The sequence below is a fragment of the Pelmatolapia mariae genome, linkage group LG17 (genome assembly GCF_036321145.2).
Source record: "Pelmatolapia mariae isolate MD_Pm_ZW linkage group LG17, Pm_UMD_F_2, whole genome shotgun sequence".
Classification (NCBI taxonomy): Eukaryota; Metazoa; Chordata; class Actinopteri; order Cichliformes; family Cichlidae; genus Pelmatolapia; species Pelmatolapia mariae.
The window spans coordinates 17,145,465-17,167,707 of NC_086242.1; the positions used below are offsets into that span (position 1 = coordinate 17,145,465).

Consider the following 22,243-nt stretch of genomic DNA (forward strand, 5'->3'; position numbering starts at 1 on the left):
GGAGGGTGGTGCACCAGTCAGCATTGCTTCCTCATAGGAGGAAATTACTGTGTCTGAATCTACAGATGTGTTGAAAGGAAAGAATGCCCACTTTTCAACTAAATGTAGACATAGCAGGACGTCTTTTCAGCGACCACCAACGATTCCTTTTCACCTTTCACTCTTTAAACAAATCTCCACCTTGTTTAGACATCTGGAAAAATCATCTCTCCCATCTCTTTCCAACATCTTTTTGCTGGGTGGAATCTCTGCTACCATTCAACAGCTTCCCATTTTGGTGCTATGTAGAAATATGTCATCCTCCCCCTTTCTTCCCCGTCTCATCCTGCAGGGAATGACTCCTCTCATGTATGCCTGCGTTCGTGGTGATGAGGCCATGGTCCAGATGCTTCTTGACGCCGGAGCGGACATCAACAGCGAGGTCAGTGTCAACTGTCCGCTAGTCAAATGCAGCAGTGTCACAATGATTGCACTTTTTTTTTTTTTTTTGTTCTGGTCTAACATGTTTGTTCACATTTGTTTCTGTAAACAGTGAAACTATGAACCCACTTTGTGTTGCTCTTCCTTCCCCCTCCCCCTATCGTCATTGTCTCACCTGCTCTCAGCATGCTCTCTGTTCCCCCGGCAGCTCATTACACGAAGTGCACCAATAAGCAATAAGCGAGTATCACTGTTTTAACACCGATACAGGAAAATTATCCATTTTGCAGGCAGTTAGTTCATTACGTTTTACACTGTAAATCCAGCAGCAGTTTGCTTATACCACATCAATAATACATTTCTGTTATAATTGTGTGCACTTAGTGTGACTTGCTACCACAGACTCTGCATGAAGCTTGAAAATCATTGCACCTATCTCTTGTACTTAACAGTGCACTATTAGAATTCCTGTTTTTCTCTCTGTAGTGTGTGCTTGTATGTGTGTAATCGCTTTAATTTTCAGTTAGAAAATGCAAAAGTAACACCATTTATGGGCGCTCCTTCACCGTAGTGACCTCATTATTGATGACTGTGATTGCTCCATTGCTTTGATGCTTGTGTTAAGTGCAGTGTTGACTCAGAAGCAAAGCGGTACCTGTAAAATCAACCAGAGGTTTATAGAATAAGAAAGATGAAGCTAACATGAATTCAAACAAAGTAAAAACACCTCATTTGCTCCTACTGGAGCCTCGCTGTACAGTTTTATGCAGAGGCTTTGAGATATTTTATCTGTCAGACATTTCAGCTATAACACCAATAAACAGAGGCGAGCTGAATGTTTGCTCTCCAAAAACCATATCCTACTTTCTGTCAAAAAAGTTCAGTTTTTCAGATATTCTGTCCTCTTTGTCTTGTAATACAGATCACTTGTACCTGCAACCCAAAAGAATCTAAAACAGACTCAAAAGTAACATTTCTTCTATCATCCATATGTCCAGATTTTATGTTTTGTCAAAATTTTGACTTAAGAGCTTGAAATTATGAGCTATTTTTCCCAGAAGTTTCATTCAACAAGTCTCATTTCGACATAATAACCCCAAATTTTGGCTTATGGGTTGCAAAAATAATGGTTTGGTTTGTTTTCTTTTCAGGAGCTAAAAGCTTAAAATACAAAAAACCACTGATAAAACTGGCATAAGGGGCGATTTGAATTTCCACTGAAAACTACTGTTTTGGTTCTGATTTAGAGCCTCAGACATGAGTTTACAAGCAGCACAGCTCTTCATCAGCCAGCGGTACACGTTAAATCAAATGATGACCATTGGATGGAAAAAAATATAAAGGTTTACAAATCAACATGCATGTCTTACAGTATGGAGACAATAAGGCCCTGTACTATGAAGCAGGTTCATCAGAAATCTGGATAAGTGCCCCCAAAAAGGTGGTTATCAACCGCTGCATCAACCCAGGTTTTATCACTGTAGTACGGGGTGGTGTTGGCACCATCACACCAATTGCAAACAGAGAAAAGTGTACTCACACCAGAGAGACTGAAGAAAAGCTCACAGCAGCAGGTTTTAACCATGAAAAAAAGGGCAGTCTGAGACGACATACCTACGCCGTGGCTGAAAAATCCTCCACATCATGTAAACATTGGGTCCCTAGATCTAGACGGTCCTTCATGCAGCATGTGGAGAGTTTTTTAGTGTTGATGGCATCAAGTCACATTCTTCTTATGTGTTTTTAATTTTAACAATAGATGGCACAAATTCTTCAATCCAAATCTGGAGTGACTCCAAAAACATCCCACCAAGACCCACCTATGGTAAAAATTTACATGCGAATCCATCTGTAACTCTGAGTAATCCTCCTAACAAACAGACAGACCGAGCCAATCACATAACCTCCCTGTGGAGGTAAAAAGTTGAAAAAACAGTGACCTGGATAACCCCGATAATCCCGAGGTAGACGTTGACATTTTGCTTTGAATGTTTCAAAGCTACACAGTTCAAATTCACCTCTGCCGCTTTTAAACTGTAACCGTAATCAAGACCAAATCTGTCTGTGTGGATAAATACATGCACAGAAAAGTAGACCTAAGCTTCTAAGTAAAAATTAGTTAACTTCTTCTCTGCAGTGACAGCTAGTGACTGGCTTCGTTTCTGCTGGAACTGCCTCTTATTATAACATCATAAATAATTCATCCCTGTAAAAACATAAGCTTTAACAGTCCCGCTGTTGTTTAGCATCAAACCTCAAATGAAACGTGGTGTATTATTTAACATCTGTTTGTCCTCCAGGCGACATTTAGAAATAATTTCCTTAATTTACTCAGTGATAAAGCAGCTTTAGAAACCGCAGAACAGCATAAGGCTGGTACGGCTGTTTGATTTTATTTACTCGCTGCTTCGCTCATGAGTCAGCACCGCCCCTCTCCTTGGCGTTAGTTGTCGGTGTTTGTCGTCGGTGTTTGCTGTCAGTGTTGCGCTTTTTCTCTCTTAGTTTCATTCCCCTTTGAAATGAAACGCTAATAAAGGGTGGAGCTGTAGATACAACAAAGTGTGGTGAGAGAGCCTCGTCCAGGCAGATGCTCTTTGACGTTTAGAGTGACGATTGAGATGAGAGGCAGGATTCAAGCTGCTAAAGATTTTCTATGAAACTCAAGAGGAAAATCTCCCTCTGCCATCCTGCCCTCCTTCTTTGCTTACACTTCTCCCTCCTGCATACTGCTTCTCACTCCTCCTCTTTCCCCCCATCCCCCGCCCTGAGCTGTGAATGTTAATGGCTGTATATATAAATATATATATATCTCTCTCCCTGAACTTCACCTATGACTTCCCAGGTGCCAAGCACAGTAAACAAGCACCCCTCAGTTTATCCTGAAACGCGCCAGGGGACGCCACTCACTTTCGCCGTGTTACACGGACACGTCCCTGTCGTGCAGGTAGTGATGTTTATGACCTGTAACCATTAACCTGTGGCCCTTAACCTATCCTTTGTACCAAAATGAGGATAATAATGATGATGGTGATTATTATGATGGTGCATCATAATAATGATGATGCCAAATGACCTTTCTTTCTCCTTCTTGGTCCTTTCTGTGCAGTGTTTATCTCAGTTATGTGGAGAGGGCTTGGCTCAGGATTATGTATGCTCCTAAAATTAAGTGTAGGTCTGACCCAGGCCCCTGTTTCCACCCTAATCTGAAGACTGATCCTGAAGTAAGAAGTAGTAAGAAGCTTGAAGAGCAGCACTGATGCACAGCCCCCAGGGATGCCAAAATTTGAGTGTTTTGTTCAGTTTTAATATATAAAACACATTTTGTTGCAGTCATTACTGTGTGAGCTGACACGGGCTAAAAGCCTGATGAACACCAGCGCCTCCAGGATTTTTTCAATTATTAATCTGCATCAGCGCAAATCAGAGTTTTGGAGATATAAATTCTTCGTCTTCAGCTCAACACAGACGAATAAGACCCCCACACACAGCATAATGATCAAGCGTAGCTAGAATGTCAGTGACTTTCTGAGCTGGTTTAGGTTTCCACCAGTTGAGGTTTTTTCCTCTTGCCAAGCCTGACTGTAACATCCCCTCTCCTCCCTCTACCTGTATTTTTTTTTTCTCCCTGCTCTTCCCCCTTTTTTTGGTTTGTTTTCCTCTTCCTCCCTCCCCTCTCCCCTCCACCTCCTCTGCCTCCCATCTCTGCCACAGTTGTTGCTGGATAATAGAGCGAATGTGGAGGGCGCCCTGCAGGATGGGGCGGAGAACTACACAGAGACCCCACTTCAGCTGGCCGCTGCTGCAGGTAATCCCACACAAGCAGCAAAGGCTCATCTTTAATTTGGGCTTCCGATGGATGTGCACACTTAACCCAAGTATTCTTATTCCTGACCGATGCGCCGTATATGGGATTAGTCACGACATGCTTGACTCCAAGCGCACCAGAAGGCGTTCTCACACAGCTTTAATTAATGCATCACTTTCAATTACTATCTGGGATTCGAGAGTGTAGGGAATTTTAAATTTTAGTTCTCATCACTGTGCTGCTGTATGGCAGAATGTGCAGCAGGTATTTTACTCAGTCAAAACGAGCTTCAAACTCGTGTTTTATTTTTCTAAGATCTGAGGATTTATTTATTTAACCTGAGGTTGGCTCAAAGAAATAATTGTACCTGTTCCAGAAATAATCCAATATATAAAAATCCACAAACTGTAAATAAAAGATGGACATAGCTACCGCAACATCAGCCATTTGTTTATGGGCTTTTTAAAAAAATTTCTATGTCAGATTTTTTGTTTCTTGTTTTCTTTCTTTTCTTTTTCATGTGATTGTGACCATTCCTGGACAGAAGTTTGGATGGGAGACTAGCTCCTTGCTAGCAAGTGGTAGCTTACTTTGTTAGCAAGTTGTACCGGTAATTTACTGTTATACTAAATTGAATGCCATTTTTAGCTAGGAAAAGACATGAATAAAACAAAAGTAACTTACTTGAGAAGACTTCTTTTAGTATATTTTAGTATTACTGAACTATTACAATAAAGAGCTCATCATTAAAGGTCATTAAAGGGCTCTGTTTTTTGGTACTGATGATTTTCAAACCTGGTAAAATCCTTTAACACTGATCACTATGAGGTTTAACGAGGTCATTTGAAGTTTATCAACCTATTAGCTAGCATTACGAACAAGTCACTGGATCTTGTAAGATCAAGTCTGCTTTACAAAAGTTGGACAGTTTAGTCAATGGGGAGTGATTCAGTTCTGGAGGCCGCTGGAGGAAATGCAGTTCTTCCACTTTTTTTATTGGCTTCATTTTAAAATATAAACCCACTGTAACACTTGCTAGCAAGGCTAATCTTGATGTTGGTATATGTAATTTTATGTGTTTTGTTTTTTTTTATCTATCATGGAAAATGACAAATGGTTTTTAGTACACCTACTTGGTGAACAAGATGAATCTGCACACCTTCAGTTTGGCATTGTCAATATTTTACATTTTCAGTGTTTTGTAAATCAGTATTTTTTGACTGGGTTTGTTTGTTTGTTTGTTTGTTTGTTTGTTTGTTTGTTTGTTTTCTGGGGGCAGGAGTTGTACCTGGCTACTTATTTGTATGTTTTTTGGTGCAAGCCTAAAGAAGCTGTGACACTGGCTTTATTTTCAGCTCTGGGGATTTCTGCTTGTTTTCTACACCAATTAAGCAAGATATACTATTTTAATTAGTAAGCTTTAAAGATGCCAGTTTAAATCCTTTACAGCACCAGTCCAAGTTTGGAAACACGGTCATCTTTTCAGCTTCTAAAGTGGCAAACCGCACATACAGAATTTTCCAGTTTATTTGCATTAAACTCCATTCAGACCTGCTAACAAGTTGAAATCCATTCACGAGTGTTACCAAGGGTGGCCTTGGTGAGGCATAGGAAGCCACACTGCCATGGTAACAAGGGATTAAAACATACAACCATAGATAGTAAACGTTTTTCACATCCTTTTCATTAAATAACAAATGTAGATGAAATCAAGATCAGCTCCAAAGCTAATATTGTTAATGAACAGCAATGAGCGAGAGGCTTTCTAAGACCCAGAATGACTTTATGCAGGTCCAGGCTCGTGTTTTGATAAAAATGCTTAAACAACGATTACAAGCTTCGAGGAATGTTCATTTTAAATGGAGCGGTGTGTTGGTCATCTCATATATCTTATTGTTCTCACTGAACTGAGGCTAATGAAGCGTTCTGAGCAGTTTCTTCTGCCTGCGTGTTTTATCTTCAACCGAGCAGATTTCTCTGCCATGGTCACTCATTTTAATTTAAAGCATCTATGTGGAATTAAGGCAGCATTAAAGAGGAGTTATGTTTCATTATCACAGACTTAAAGAGCCAGTAAAAAAACAGGACTCTGCTGGAGAATCTTTACAAATACAGATGCTTTTCAAAGAAGGCTTTCAAGGCTTTTCCCTTGTTTAAATAAAAATAACCTCAACGATTAACTAGCTATTGAAAATGCTGCAGACCGGCTCCATTGTCCCTGTGATGGGTTGCCCATGTTGCAGTGAAGGAGCCAGACAGTTATTATAGGATGTCCAGACAGAGATCATGGCTTACACCAGTGTTGAACTAAAACATTAGTCTTGTTTTTTGCTCAGTCACTCTTATCCTTTGTTAAAGCAGGCATGGCTGTTATACACAAGTACACAATGAGGACTCGTGTAATTAATAAACTTCAATAAACTCCTACTTTATTTTTTTATTTTTAATTCGATAAAGTTTAAAATATTCACAGATTAAATGGATGTTTGGGCTGTTAAAATGTGTCCGTGTAGCAACAAAAGGAATGATGGATCTGAGCTTTACCCCAAAAGTCAGCTAGGATAGGCTTCACCGCCCCCTTTACTTGATCTCCAGTTGGATCATCATGGTTATGGTGTTTTGTTTGATGCTGTGTCCAGTCTGATAATGTCAAGTTCTGGTCTGCTAAGTGGAAAACTCTCCGAGACCAAAAAAAACACAGCTTGGACTACAAAATTTGCACAAATAAATAATAATTTATACCTTTAAAAATGAGTATTTACATTACATCTACTATATCAGATGTAGATATAAGCATACCAAGTTTATTGTAGTTAACTGAAACTAAATACTAAGTGCATATATATTTAAAAAATATAGAGACAATATCTGTATTGTTTGATAAAAAATGTCATTACAACTTGTTTTTCTTGAGACTTTGGATATCTACAACACTGTGAGTCAACAGCAGTGATTTTCCTAAATCTTACTTCTGACCTATGCCTTTTAAAAACAATAATTAAAAAACTAAAATGTGCAAATTTCAAGCAATAAAAAGAAACTAAAATAAATACTAATTTGAAAATTCTGATACATAGACAACTTTTTAACAAAACTGGATTTAGACACAACACAATATTGATAATATATATTTCAGAAACATAGATAGGAATCACAGCAACTCCCAGTACTTTTTTCCATATAGAGCCAAATTTACTAAGGCATTGCACCAGTGAGTAAAGAGAAAAAAATACTGTTTATATTTATAAAGAGAGCACAGTGACTGTGCACAACTTTTGTTAGTAACCCGTAAAACTGACCATGCCTATGAGCAAATACATAGTTTAAGGGATTTAAGGTGGTCACATCACAGACAAGTGCAATGGGACAGACGGAGACTTAGGGGGGAAAGTAAAGTAAAAATTTGAAGAGGATAGTGGCTGAATTTCTGCTTTGATTAGCAAACGTTACCTACATTTTTTATTTGCTGCTCGTGTCCTCAGAGCAAATAGTAACTCTTGCCCTCTAATATATGCATAGGACTAAAGCTGTACCTTTCAAATGCGGGTGGGTGTGTCCTCCCTTTTTTAATCTCTTCCCTCTGTCATCCTCGTTAGGTAACTTCGAGCTGGTGAGTTTGCTTTTGGAAAGAGGGGCTGACCCCATGATTGGAACCATGTGTCGAAACGGCATCTCCTCCACCCCGCTGGGAGACATGAACTCATTCAGCCTGGCAGCAGCACATGGCCACAGGTGATACAGACAATCGCACACACACACATGCACTCTCAAGTTCCAGCCAGCCAAGACGTATCCATTACCACAGTATTGATCCATTTACACACTCTGCCCCGGTCCATCTGCCTCTCACAAAATCCTGCAGCACACGAGAGGCAGATATCTCAGTTTCCCTGTCGGACAGCAGGCAGCGATAAGCGCCGCAGTCTATTCGGCCGCTCTCGTGGCTTCGGTTTGACATAATTTTCCTGCAGCTGAGTAAGACAGAGCCCATTAACATTCAGAGCAGCGAGGGCTGTCAGGAAATGGAGTGGAGTGGAAAGCCAACAACACAATGCAGCATTATTAGGACAATCAATTATAGTGTGATGGTCATGCTGCAGTGTGATGTGAGCAGGTTAAAGCTGCATTAGGGCTGTGAGACACTAGAAGTTCTCATTTAACATCGTATAAAGTTTATATACAAGCATCAGGAAGCAAATAATAAAAGGATTAATGCAGCTAGTTTCTAACAGTGGAGGTTCCAAGACCCCAGCACACAGGTACCTGTGGTATTTTGTCTATCAGTTGCCAGAGTTATTAAACAAGGCTTTGAGAATGTATGTAGAGCATAAACAGTCATGCAAAAGAGCACAGGAAGATGTGAGTGTACGCTACAAATATGTCCAAGACAGCCTCCGTAAGTGGTTTGGTGGATTATATTACAAAGCATCTTGGGTCTAAACTTGTAAACTTGACGCATTTTAAAAAACATAAACTGGGTCCTGGGCGTGTAGCTATAGAGATAGTATTCATATCTTTGGAAAGGAAGACAAAATATTCCTTTTTTCTGACTGATTAGAGTATAAAAACAAAGAAACTGTGTATATGAGGAATATGAGGAAGAACTTGCTCGCTAAATGAGTCATTTGGCTTTTCTGTTTTGTTCGGTTCTCACTCTGGTCATCTGGATATTACTAGTGTTCGTTTTTATTGTTATGTGCACATATCCATAGGTGTGAAAATTGAGGCGGGCCTGTAGAAAGTTTAGTTTGTAGCTTAGTTTTTTTACATAAGGGTGTAGGTCTTGAGTATCTTTCAGATTTAAAACATTTTTTAAACCATCTGGCACATTGACGTATCTTGGTTTTGTACTTTTAAAAATGTATTTATTTTTAGAAATAAACTGAATCTAATAAAAAAAATGGTTTGATAATAATAATGTTTCCTGAATGTCGTATCGACTGGATGGTTATGTTTTGAGTTAAGGCACTTCCTTCCTTAATCACTAGTTCTTGTGTTTTCCAGTCAGTTTTACTTCCTCTCTTTGGGGATTTTTTTTTCCATCCTTGTTACCTGTCCGCCCCACCTAGTTTAATTTCACCTGCCTTGTCTTCCACACCTGTTCCCTATCCACCAATTGCCCTCCTGTGTCCGTTAACCACCCACTCCAGTGTACGTGTTTAGACTCCATCTTCCCTTTGTTCTTTGCCAGATGGTCTTGTTCTCACTGCCAAGTGGTTCGGCACTTTCAAGTCTGGTTTCTTGTTTCTAGTTTTCCCTCCCTGTGTATTTTTATTGCCTTGGACTCCTTGCTGTCTTTAATCTATATGTTTAATGGACTTTGCCTTTTGCCTGCTCCCCATGTGGTTCGTGTGTTTCACTGCTGTATTTTTTTCTTTCTGCCTATCTTCTGACTAATTATTTGGATTCTGGGCTTTTACTAAGCCTCTGTGTGCCTTTGCATCCATTAAACTTGCCAGCTATCTACTCATCAAAATATCAAAATATCAAGATATTTGTTTCTAGTGAGGGTGGAAGCAGTATGGTGGAGGTAGGATTTCAGAGACAATACAGTTGTGGGCAGAGGTTTGTATCCCCTCCTCATGGGCATGAATTTCATGGTATTTTGGGGATTTAATTACTTCTTTGAACTTTTCTTTTCCCAGGGTTGAATGATTGTAAAGTAAACATCTTTAATGACTTCAAAAATTCAAGAGTTGGGTGCATTTACTGTGGATTTTCTTTGATCCACACAGAGTATAAAGATATGCATACGGATTAAAGTGTATACATACAGTTACCTAAATATTTTAATAAGTGGAAATGAAGGTTCTGCAGTTTTGTTTTGTTTTACTTGACAAAGCCAAGCCCTATTAACTTCTTGTTAGTGATTATGATTGACTACTGGCAGTTTCTCTTTGCCAGCATGAAACGAATTTGTTTGACAGCGCTCATTGTCCAAGGAACTCAATGAAGATCTAAGAAGGAGGATTGTAGATTTAAGTTGTGAAGGTCTCTTGGAGTCATTTGTAAATAACTGCAGATTCCAAGATCATCAGTCCAAGCAATTGTTATATGGATGTGTCACCACCAATTCTGGAAGAAGACCCAAACTGTCACCCCTAGATGATAGGTAACTGATTAGGATGTTCAGGAACCATCAAGGCTCAAGCCTGCCATCAACTGGCAACCTGCTGGAACATCAGCATCACTGTCCACAGTGAAGTGAGTTTCACATCTCCATGGACTGAGAGGCTGATGACCACGAAATAAACCCCTGCTTCAGAATGGACACCTTCAAGCTCAACTGGAACTTGCCACTGCCCACCTGGACAAGCCATATGTCTTCTGGAGAAAGGTTTTATGGTCAGACGAGACAAAGATTGAGCTTTTTGGCCACAATGACAGGAGCAATGTTTGGAAGAGTAAAGGTGAGTCTTTCAAACCTAAAACTACCAGCTTTAAAGCACGCTGGTGGTAGCATCATGCTCTGGGGTTAGTTTGCTGCCAGTGGTACTGCTCCATTACACAAAGTGGATGGAATTACTCTCCAAATTCTTCACCTTCACCTAAAATCAACAGCTAGACGTTTGAAACTTGGACAGGTCTGGGTGTTCCAGCAGGACAACAACCCCCAACATACATTAGAACTGGTTTTTCATTGGATAAAGCAAGCTAGCATTAAGCTTGTTTTCCAGCTTAAAGGATTTGTTTGACAGCACTTGCTGGATTGACCAACTCTCAGAACAACAGGAAAGTCCAAGGAACTTAGTGAAGATCTAAGAAGACCAGAGGTACTGGTATTCATACCGGTCTACTTTGCTTTTGCAACTAGTATTTCTCATGTTAAAAGTTGACAAATTTCATGGGTATTTCTGTCTCTGGTCATCATATCATTGGCTCCCAAATCATTGTGTACTTTCAACTTCACTAAAAAGTGTGGAAATATATAAAGATTGGTGTGAAATTTTAGCTTCACATGAAAAACGGTTTGTCAACTCACTTGCATGTTTTTGTTTTGGGGTATTTTGGTGGGGGTTTTTTTTTTGCACTTTAAAATCTGAGGCCATGTTTGAACCCACAAAAATGTGGTGTGAAGAAGTGGGCCAGGATCTATCATTTGGGACAGATACATAAAAAAAGCCTTAAGTTAAAAGTTAAAGTATGACCCATAAGCAAGCACACATTCATTTTTTTATTTATTTTTTTATTTTTTAAACAATCGTGGCATACAAAGCTCCCGTGCACAGTTCTGTCCAGAAAGTTTCTGTTAAAGAACTTGTCTGCACAGAGCCCTGACCTCAGTCCCACCCAACACCTCTGGGTGGCAGTGAGCCACATCTTATCTGCATCAGTGATGCTCTTGTTGCTGAGTGGAAGCAAATCTCTGCAGGTTTAAGACTGTGTGAAAAGCCTGAAACCAGAAGGATTGAGGTGGTTACTGCAGCTGAGAATATGCAGTGTTTGGGTTTATGCATGCATGCATTGTAATTCTGCTCAACCCCGAGAAAACCAGCAGCATGTTAGTACCAATAAAACAACATTTTATGATCAAACAGCCTCCCCTAACAGGACATGATGATTCGCTGCACTTGGACTCCAAACGAGGCCCTCCTCGCTGAAGCAGATGGTGCAGTGATGCATTATCAGGCCGCGATCACGCTGTTTATGTTACATATTGGAGTCCATTCTTCTCAAAGAAGGGCGTCTGTTACTGCTGTGCCGTTGTGTTGCTCAGATCCAATGCAATGTTGATGGAGTACAATAAATTTGGAGATTTGGAACAGTTTTTCTTTTCAGCCTGATCCCTGTAAGAGTCATATATTATCACTCCTACACGCTGGCGATGCAGGTTCAGAGTACAATGGGACATTTGTAATCAATTAAGAGTGAGCACCAGTGAGAGCTACAAAACCAAATGGGCTTAATGTGGATTTAATGCAGCTTGTGGGTGTCTAACTTGGAACCATTTACTTCACAGCTTTCCTTCATACTATTCGACCCCAGGCCAGATGTTTACCTCTCACCCTGACCCTGTCATTTTGTCTCATCTCTCTTCTCTCATCTAGGAATGTTTTTCGAAAGCTCCTGTCCCATTCAGAGAAAGAAAAGGGGGATGTGCTGTCCCTGGAGGAGATTCTAGCTGAGGGTTCAGATCCAGGGGAGAAGAGGTTGGCTCCCCAGGCCAACGGTGGAGGGACCCTGCGAACAGGAAAGGCCAGACTGAGGGCCCTGAGAGAGGCCATGTACCATAGCGCAGAGCACGGCCATGTGGACATCACCATAGACATCCGCAGCTTAGGTCAGATTTACTAATGCATGCTTCACTGGCACAAATGCATCGTTCTCCGCTGCCTCCAGCTGTCATGAAGATGTGCTCGTGCTGTCCTGTCCTGTCCTGTCCTGTGCCCGCATCCTCAGAAATCACAACTACTCATCCAACCATGAAACGCTCGCACAAGTAGGACTTTTTATATCCGAGGTGATAATAACTCGGTCGAAGGTGTGAGCACGATGACGAAACTGTGTCCTCGGGCAGTGCTCATTTTGTAAATGTGGCAATCATCAGCTTGCACCCCAGCTCATTGAGCACAAGACCTTATGTGGTCTGCTGATTAGGTTTTGATGAGGATTCATTGATTTTAGTCAGCAAAACAACCTCACAGTCAATTTAGTAGCTGTTCTGTACTGTCGGGTTATCAGGTGATACTTTGCAATTGTTGGTTTTTAAGGATAGATTTAAGAATTTTCAGATGCAAGCAGTAAGCTGTCCAAATGTAAAAACATGCCCACTTACCAGCACCATCTAAAAGTCACCAATTAGCACCTTATATCCCATTTGTTAAACCAGTTCAAAAACCAAAGTGTTAAACTACACATGAGATATAAGCTGCTAATTAGTGAGCTTTAGGGGTGTTGGTACACAGCTTCTACAACTGTGGGTACAATGTTTCCAGGATTTAAGCTAATCTGTGAGTGATGAGCTTTTAAAAATTTCTTATCCACATTGGTTTAAAATTTGCAGAATATAGTAACGATTAAGATCATTTTCTGTGGCTGGATTATTTAGCCGGGATACTCTTTTTAAAAAATATTAAAATGTGGAAAACTGAGAAATTGACATCAAAATTATAAACTGTACATAAAAGATGGACACGAGCTGCTGTTTTGGCCATTGCGTAGAGATCAAACAGAAGCCCAACTCTGGATGCAAACGTCCAGAGTATTTTCTCATATCGTTTATATTTCATTAAAGCGTGGTTGCGTGGTGAGCGCTGTGTTGATAGTTAAAATTTTAGTTTGTGATCCAGTGGTGATCACAAGGTCTGTGGTTAAAAAAAAAAAAAAAAAAAATTCGTTCTCCCTTTTTTAAATTTGTCCCCTGTAAAGAAAAACAAAAGTGCAAACTTCAACCCTTCCCATTGTGATCTTGTTTTTTTATGTGATCAGTTTTGTTTGTTTGTCTGTTTGTCTGTTTGTTAGCAGTCCAACGTCAAGTTTTCAAGATATCGTGCTCAAATTTTGTGTGACGGTGAATAACAATATCAGCTCCAGCTGATTTAATTTAGGTGAAAATTGGGTCAAGGTCACGCTAAATGTGAAGATCAGTAAAATCTTTACATAACAAACAATTTTTTTATGGATCGTTTTAAAACTTCCCAACAATATAATGTAGTACCCGGCTGGCTAAGCATTTGACCTTGACCTTTATTGCCAAGGTTGAAGTTAACCTTGAAAATAATTTCAGAAAACCATATTGAGTAATATCGTATAAAAGGGCATGCTGTACACATTTATTTTTTCAATACAACGCCCTACGATGTCACACTGACAGCTTTTTTTTACACACAGTCCCCCATTTTCAGAGGCTCAAAAGTGGAGCGTAACTTGCATAAATCTGAAATAAAAGGATTGCTTTTAATAACTGGATGAAACTCCCTAGGCGTTAATGATTGCCTGAAGTCTTGAGCTCTGTATCCTCCTTTGACATGCTCTGTGTACAGAGGCAGAATTACTTAAATGTCTTCATTGTCCAGGATCTTATGGACGTGACTGTATTTGAGGGGTTAAATCAGGTCAAAGAAAATAAACTGAACTTGCCGGAGAAGCTATGTTTTAATATACAACTTTTGCTGAACAATATTGTAGAAAAGAAGGACGACTTGACACACTGTCCGTGTTTATTTGTCAGTTTTTTATTAGGAGAACACACTGCTGGCAGTTCTGTTAGGTTTGGCACCTACATCCGGTAGCTTTTCAGCTGGTGTACAGCACACACCCCTCCTCCAGGCTCCGGCTTCACTATATATATATATGTAATTAAGGGAGAGACCTCGTTAGTTAATGCCGCACACCTGTCCCAGCAACCTCCTTGGCACTGTCCCTTGAGCTCACTGCACCACCCTTCCCCTGCCCCTGAGCAAGGGACCACACCTCTGCCAGAAATATAAAACTGCCACCTCCAGACTGGGCTTTTCAGTCCCACCATTTCCCTGTTGACTTTGTTTCAATATTTTCAATATTTTAAGTTTTTAAAAAATCTTTTTAAAAATGAGCCATTTTCAAAGCCATAAAACATACAAGTATGAAAATACCTGGATGATAAATTTTCCACTCATCTCGTCAGTTAAACTTCATTCACGTCCAACACATTTAACAGAACATTCTTTAATTACATTCAGGTGCTGCTTTTCTATTCTCACTGGAACCCTTATTCCAAACACCCACCATGCCATCGTTCTCCACCTCCCACAACACCATCACGTGATGGAAACATGGTCGGTTCTGTTGCCCTTGAAACCACTCTCGGATGTTGTGTGTATTCACGCTCCGTGTGCTGGTGTTCCCAGGTGTTCCCTGGACGCTGCACACCTGGCTCGAGTCCCTGCGTACCTGCTTCATCCAGCACCGCCGACCACTAATCCAGGGCCTGCTCAAAGACTTCTGCTGCATCCAGGAGGAGGAGTACACTGAGGAGCTGATCACGCACGGCCTGCCACTCATGTTCCAGATCCTCCGATCCAGCAAGGTCACTGGAGCTTTCTTTCATGTCCACGTAAACAAAACGCTTATTAGAGGAACATCAGACAAAGTAAGACACGCTTTCTGGGAATACAAACCGCCCTGTGCCCGTGTGCTGGGCCGACATTAATAACACTCATATTTGCATAAATTTAGTGCACTTCAAACCATATTATCATACATTTGCATAATTTTTTGTCCCGGATAGCTCATGAAAAAAAACAAGGCCACAAAACTCTAATATGTGTAAAGTTTCTGTCCTCACTGGTGTTTGTGTCTGTCTGCAGAATGAGGTGATAAGTCAGCAGCTGTCAGTCATTTTTACGCAGTGTTACGGGCCCTTCCCCATCCCTAAGCTGACGGAGATCAAGAAGAAGCAGACCTCGCGCTTAGGTAAGAGAGCGAGTTATTAATGCTTAAAATTTGCTGTGTGATGAGGACGTGACTGCGGTGAAGATTCTCTCTATTTTTTGTTGTTTGTTTGGGGGGGGGTTTAGAGCGAGGAGTTATCTCAAGCTCAGAGAGCGCTCTTTTTCTCCTCTTTACATCTGTAGGTTCCTTTGACATTTGCAGCAGGTGATTAAATGAAGGTTTACAAATGGATTCAAGCTTTAATCCTATTTACAGTGCATCCTTCTGTGCTTCAGAAGAAGCCACATGTAGACAAAGAAGTATCAGATTAACTCATAATGAGACAAGATCTTGACGTTTTCAAAATATTTTCACAAATATAATTTGGATTTTTTTTGTCTATTTGTTGGAAAAACACAATTTTTGGGAAAATCCATCTAGATAATTCTTTTAGTTGTGTTCTAAGGAGCTGTATGAACATTGTCTAGTAGTAGAAATGTGTTCAATATGTTTGAAGGTTTCTTAGGCTACGTTCACACAGGTCTTAATGCTCAATTCCGATTTTTTGATCAAATCAGATTTTTTTTGTCTGCTCGTTCACACTACAAATAAAATGTGACAGCAAACGCGCTCTAGTGTGAACCCTCAAAGCGGCCCGCATGCGCAAAAGAAGACGTCACACACAACGCGCTCTGTTTAGACCCAGACCAAACAGTATTGTTTGACTGATGGCCGTTAATATAAAGACTTTTTTCGGGCTTTACGTTTTCCAATTTTGCTTGAAGTTATAAAGTTATTTTGTTATTTACTTATGGCCTAATAATTATCCTTATTGCTGTTTTAGAGAGGAGCGGTGCTTCAAAGGATAGTTGCAGATTTCTGTCAGAATCTGCAGATTATACAGTACAAATAAAATGTTCACGTTTCTCCAAAGTTGTCTTCCCAACAGTTTCACTAACATCTACACTGGATGGCCAGGAAGCGTTCACGATGTCTTCTCCGGCACTGATAATTGGCGTCTGTCTTGTCTCAGTGACGTAAAAGACGGATTTAATGCGACATGACCATTCAAACAGCAGTCGCTTTCTAAAACATCAGATATGTATCGGATTCAGTACCACATACGAAAGTGACCTGGGTCGGATTTGAAAATATCGGATTTGTGCCGTTCACACTGTCATACCATGATCGGATATGGGTCGCATAGGGTCAAAAAAGTCGGATTTGATGCGCTTTCGCCTGCATTGTGAACGTAGCCTTAGTTTCCTCAAAGGAAGCTTTGGGAGATTAAATAAAACCTTAAATTTCACATGCAAAGGTCTTTAATGTTTGCTCTTCTTAAAAAGGTTTTTGTGTCTGGCTGCAGAGACAAAGTGAAAGTGAATTGCGTGTGTGGTATTCAGTCCTACTTGTGGTGCTTGAGTCATTACCTGTCACTACTGCAGCTGATTGTTAATATTTGTTCAAAGTAAAATTACAGTAAAGTCCATAATTTTGTTGTGCAAAGATACAATTTTAGTTATTTTGCTTTTGTATGTCAAAAAAGTGTAAAATCGAACAATCGAGATGTGAGTGAAGATCAGGATTACAGCCATTTTTACTAGATTAATTGGACACTTAGGCCTCACCTCAATGCACCACCTCAGTGAATGGAAATACAAGGTGCAAACTGCTGTTTACCGAAAATGAATTTATATCAGTTTCTCAAGGTAAAGAAATTATAAATTCTTCAATAGCTAAGTCAGTCACCTGATCTCAGTCCATTATATCATACTTTCCAGTTAGTGATGTAAACACTGAATGCAGAGAGACCCACAAACAAAGACTGTGTATAACTGTGGCAGTGGATCCTAAACAGTTAATGCAACACTTTTTGTTAAATCCTTTGAATTAAAACTGAGTGTGCGCTTCAATCGCATCTTGATTATTTGATGTTAAACCCCACTGTGGTGGAGTACAGAGGCAAAATTACGAAAGATTGTGTCACTGCCCAACAAATTATGGACCTAAATGTAATTACTTAGTTTTAATCCAAGTTGCATTTAATTTTTTGGCACGAACTCATTGAACTACTGTGGTCAAATAGGGATCGTTTTGAATCACAGTAATTCATATTTAGTGGCTTGGCTCTGTTCTGGGACGTCGCCGCCTTTCTGTGTGCGTTCACAGCAAAATATTGGGAGAGCAGACACATAAAACATACATCGAACACCAGTGATAACAAACAAAATGTGACAGTGAATATGTCAGAAAAAAAGGAGAAGATGGCGGCTTGAGGATGTGAAGCAACATTAGGCAGGCTTAAATAATACATTAATGGATGGTGTCCTGCGGCATTACGGAGCTCCTGGATAGTCTGAGGTGCAACTTGCCAGCGTGAGATGGATGAAACATAATGTCTCAGAGGTGATCTATTGTTAGGTCAGGCAGATGTGGGGGCCAATCAATCGTATGAGTTCCTTCATTATCCAGGAACTGCCTGCATACTATTGCTACACGAGGCCGGGCATTGCCGTGCACCAGCATAGAGTCTGAAAGGGAGTCCAAGGATTTCATCCTGATACCTGATGGCACTCAGGGTGCCGTTGCCGGGCCTGAAGAGGTCTGTGTGTCCCACAGTGGATATGCCTCCCCAGACCATCACTACCCACCACCAAACCGGTCATGCTGAACGATGTTACAAACAGCATAATGCTCTCTGCATCTTCTCCAAACCCTTTCATGTTTGTCACATGTGCTCAGCGTGAACCTGCTTTCATCTGTGAAAAGCTACAGTGTCAGTGGTGGACTGGTATTCTACTATAAATGCCAATTGGGCTCACTGGTGCTGGGCAGTGAGCACCGGAATATCAGGCTACCCTCAAGAGTTGTTTCTGATTGTTTCGTCAGAGACATTTACACCAGTGCTGAAGGTCACCCTGTTCCTCCTTGCACAAAGGAGCAGATAGTTGTCTTGTCGATGTTTAAGGACCTCTCCTAGAGTAACTGCATGTCTCCTAGAATCTCCTCCATGCTCTTGAGACTGTGCTGGGAGACACAGCAAACCTTTTGGCCATGGCACGAATTGATGTGACATCCTGGAGTAGTTCTGTAGCCTCTGTAGGGTCCAGGTATCACCTCAGGCTTCTAGTAGTGACACTGACCCTAGCCAAAAACTAGTGAAAAAACAGACAGGGGGTTGTCTCGTTTTTGCCCCTCTAGGGCTCCTCTTCCTAATTTGATTTACCCCAAAGCAGCTGAAAGTGATCAACAACCCCCTCTGCGAGGTACCGGACCAGATCAATATCTCACAAGTCTGACTGACTTGATGGTACACTCTTATTAAAATGTGTTTTCATTTTTGTTTTTTATTTAAAGTCATTAAAGATGTATGCTGTACAATTATTCCACCCTGGAAAAAGAAAATATTAAGTTCAAAGAACTAATTAAAACCCCTGAATTACCGTGATGTCCATGCCCATAAGGAGTGCATGTAAACTTCTGTCCAAAACTGTAAAGTGAGTTTCATTTTAAAAGTAATCTGATTTTTTTTTTTTTTTTATTTCGACGTGCAGTATTTTCTCTATATGCAGATAAAATGGGTCCACTTGTCTGTAATGAACCAAATCGTCCATTAACACCTCAAACTTTATTTTAGACATTTCTTTGAGAGAAACGAGGAAGAACAGAAACATTCAGTGACGGCGCTGCAGCACCACCTGCTGATCATTTACTATCAGGGTTTAAATAAAGTGCTTTAAATCACTTGATTTGTGTGCAGTGAATGAAATGCACTCGAGGATGCAAACACCGGATATCAAATTCAAATCCCCTGCCGTTTAGGAATGCTAATGCGATTTGATAATTCAGCACTGATAGGCGCATGATGAATCAGCCTTGCGGTAATTAATGGCCACATTAGCTTAATCTTCTGCTGTTTGCTGCTCTGCATGCATTGTTTAGGAGATGTGAATAAATCTCTTTTTTTTTTAATTTTTTTTTTTTAGACCCCCACTTCCTGAACAACAAGGAGATGTCTGATGTTACCTTCCTGGTGGAGGGGAAACCATTTTATGCACATAAAGTTTTGCTGTTTACAGCTTCACCCAGGTAACCTGAAACTTTGCTCCTATTTTATTTTGTAAAACAAAAGAGCACCGATGGGAAAAATAATGTGGAATTTATCTGTTTTTTGTTGTTGTTGTTTTTAGGTTCAAGTCGCTGCTGCAAAACCGACCAGCAGCAGAAAACACCTGCATTGAGATCAGCCATGTCAAGTACAATATTTTCCATGTAAGACGTTTATTTCAGTTCAATTTAATTCCGTTTTATTTTTACAGCACCAAATCACAACAACAGTTGCCTCAAGTCGCTTTATATTGTAAGGTAGAATGTACCTAAACCCAACAATCATATGACCCCCTATGAGAAAGCACACTGGCGACAGTGGGAAGGAAAAACTACCTCTTAACGGAAATGAAACCTCCAGCAGAACCAGGCTCAGGGAGGGGGCGGCCGTCTGCCGCAACCAGTTGGGGTGAGAGAAGGAAGATTTCAGTGCATACAAAACCTATTCCCACTCTCAACCAGACCCACAGCACTCATCGTCTCGTATGAGTCCCAAGAATAGGCTCCATGTTTGATTGTTTTATTCTGAAGGAATGGTGTTAGGTACATAGTTAAACAATCGAGATTAAGAAATCCATTTAATTCTCAAACACAGAAAGTATATAACTCCAACTTTACAGTATGAAGCTTAAGGCTGACCCAATTTGTGCACATCTGTGGGAATGGCTTAAATCCTTTTTGGAAAAGGGTTAAATGAAGTCTGTCAGCAGTATTGCACATTTCTGATTTTAAATGATTCGCATCAGCTGTAAACCCAGAGCCCAGAAACGTGAGCTTGAACCGGCTTGGCGGCTGCTAAAAAGTTGGAAATGTTGTTCCTGCTCGCTTTCTGGATGTTCTTTATCTTTTAGCTTTCCACTGGGTGTATCCATGAGGCTACAGAAGACACAATTAAACTGCGGCCCCAGAGCTTCCCCCTCCCATTTCTTTCCCCTTGTCTCTTTCTATTTCTCTCCAGTCCTGCTGGGGACTTGTTTATCTCTGGTCTGCTCTTTATTTTTACTGATTGAATGCTTGTTCCTGTTTAAATGACGATAAAAAGAAAACATGAGAGTAAATATCACTGGATGCAGGGAAGGTATTTGATAGCAGCGAAAATATGTAAATGCTTAAATTTACATATGTAATTCAAATCCGGATTATTTTCCAGGTGACAGAATGGAGCCAAAAAAGAGCCACAAAAAAGCAACAGAAAAAAGGGTCCCTCTTGTACTCTTCATCAGCTTCATAACCTGAAGCCTGTACTGTTCTCTGTTACAGTTGGTGATGCAGTATTTGTACTGTGGAGGCACCGAGTCCCTGCACATACGCAACACTGAAGTAATGGAGGTAAGAAAGACTTAACCAAAGCCTGCGGAGTGACAGCATGAGTATTAACATCTCTAATCCCGAGTCCTGTGCCTCATTCTGTGTGGCTGTACTGTTCCCTGTAGCTCCTGTCTGCAGCCAAATTCTTCCAACTAGAGGCCCTTCAGAGACACTGTGAGATCATCTGCTCCAAGAACATCACCACCGAAACCTGTGTGGACCTCTACAAACACGCTAAGGTGGGAGGCTTACGGTCTCTAGCAGCTGATTTACATACTGGGAGGGGTTTGTGTAATGAATTTTTACATAAGGTGCAAACATGCCATTAATTAACAATTGCAGACTGGCAATACAACCACCACACAGACTATTTTTCAAGCTGCTCTCATATTTTTGTATTAGCAGTGACTCAAATGACAAATGGAACAAAGTGGAACAAAAACTTTATGCATGGGCTGACACACCAGACACGATCAAGACGTTCAGTTGAGCCGCATTCATGCTAGGCTCAACTGAGAATAGGGAATAATAATAATGCTTTGGTGCATGGAAGACACCGACTTGTCTGCAAACACTTGCCAACTACTTGCAGAGCAGTAGTGAAACTGTGGAAAGTGCAATGCATACCAGAAAAGCATACCCACTTGTCTTCAAAGGAAAAGTTGTGATTTTTAAATGTATTGATTGCAGTAGTGAGACGTAGCATTTCAGACTTTACTACCACTTGGTAGTAGTAGAAGTAGTTTGCCACTGTTTGCAGACATGTTGGCATCATCCATGGAAACAACAGGGGACCAAGGTAACCTGCTAGTAATCAACACAATCACAAGAAGGTAACAGAATTAATCTGTTGAGCAACCACTGACCAACCGAACAGGAAATACATGTTTTTCCTCAGCAATCAGAGGTTGCCAGGCGGTCTCCAGCTAATCTCTAGGACTCTGTGATGAAGCCTAGAGGACAGTGTGATTAAACCATTAATAACGTATACTTTTGTAAAACGTAAAATTTGCTATAAACAGCATTAAAACATGCGAGTTAATGGCAGCTGACTGACTTTTGAAGGGAACCTCAAATGGCCATTAAAGAAACTGCAATTTATGGCCCTTATATACACTGGCTTTATTTTCCAGTCTCAGGGTTTGTCGTGCTTATATTGTGCTAATGTTGCTCAGTTTGTTAACATTTGCTGTACATTTGTTATTAAGTTACATTGCAGAAAAGCTACATTGACAAATTAACTTGGAAAAA

At 40.5% G+C, this 22,243-nt stretch overlaps 1 protein-coding gene across 2 annotated transcripts in view; it reads left to right on the forward strand.

Annotated features, from left to right (window-relative positions):
* The window catches only part of LOC134646626 (ankyrin repeat and BTB/POZ domain-containing protein 3-A), a 240,789-nt gene that overhangs the window by 213,866 nt on the left and 4,680 nt on the right, over positions 1-22,243 (forward strand). The window contains exons 6-16 of one of the 2 annotated variants that reach the window (XM_063500475.2): positions 332-421; positions 3,263-3,364; positions 4,132-4,225; positions 7,822-7,957; positions 12,274-12,506; positions 15,055-15,233; positions 15,514-15,619; positions 19,564-19,666; positions 19,768-19,849; positions 20,945-21,013; positions 21,118-21,231. In XM_063500475.2, coding sequence (XP_063356545.1) covers positions 332-421; positions 3,263-3,364; positions 4,132-4,225; positions 7,822-7,957; positions 12,274-12,506; positions 15,055-15,233; positions 15,514-15,619; positions 19,564-19,666; positions 19,768-19,849; positions 20,945-21,013; positions 21,118-21,231 — 1,308 coding nt within the window. The remainder of the gene's footprint in view (positions 1-331; positions 422-3,262; positions 3,365-4,131; positions 4,226-7,821; positions 7,958-12,273; positions 12,507-15,054; positions 15,234-15,513; positions 15,620-19,563; positions 19,667-19,767; positions 19,850-20,944; positions 21,014-21,117; positions 21,232-22,243) is intronic. The other variant, XM_063500476.2, reaches the window with a different exon arrangement.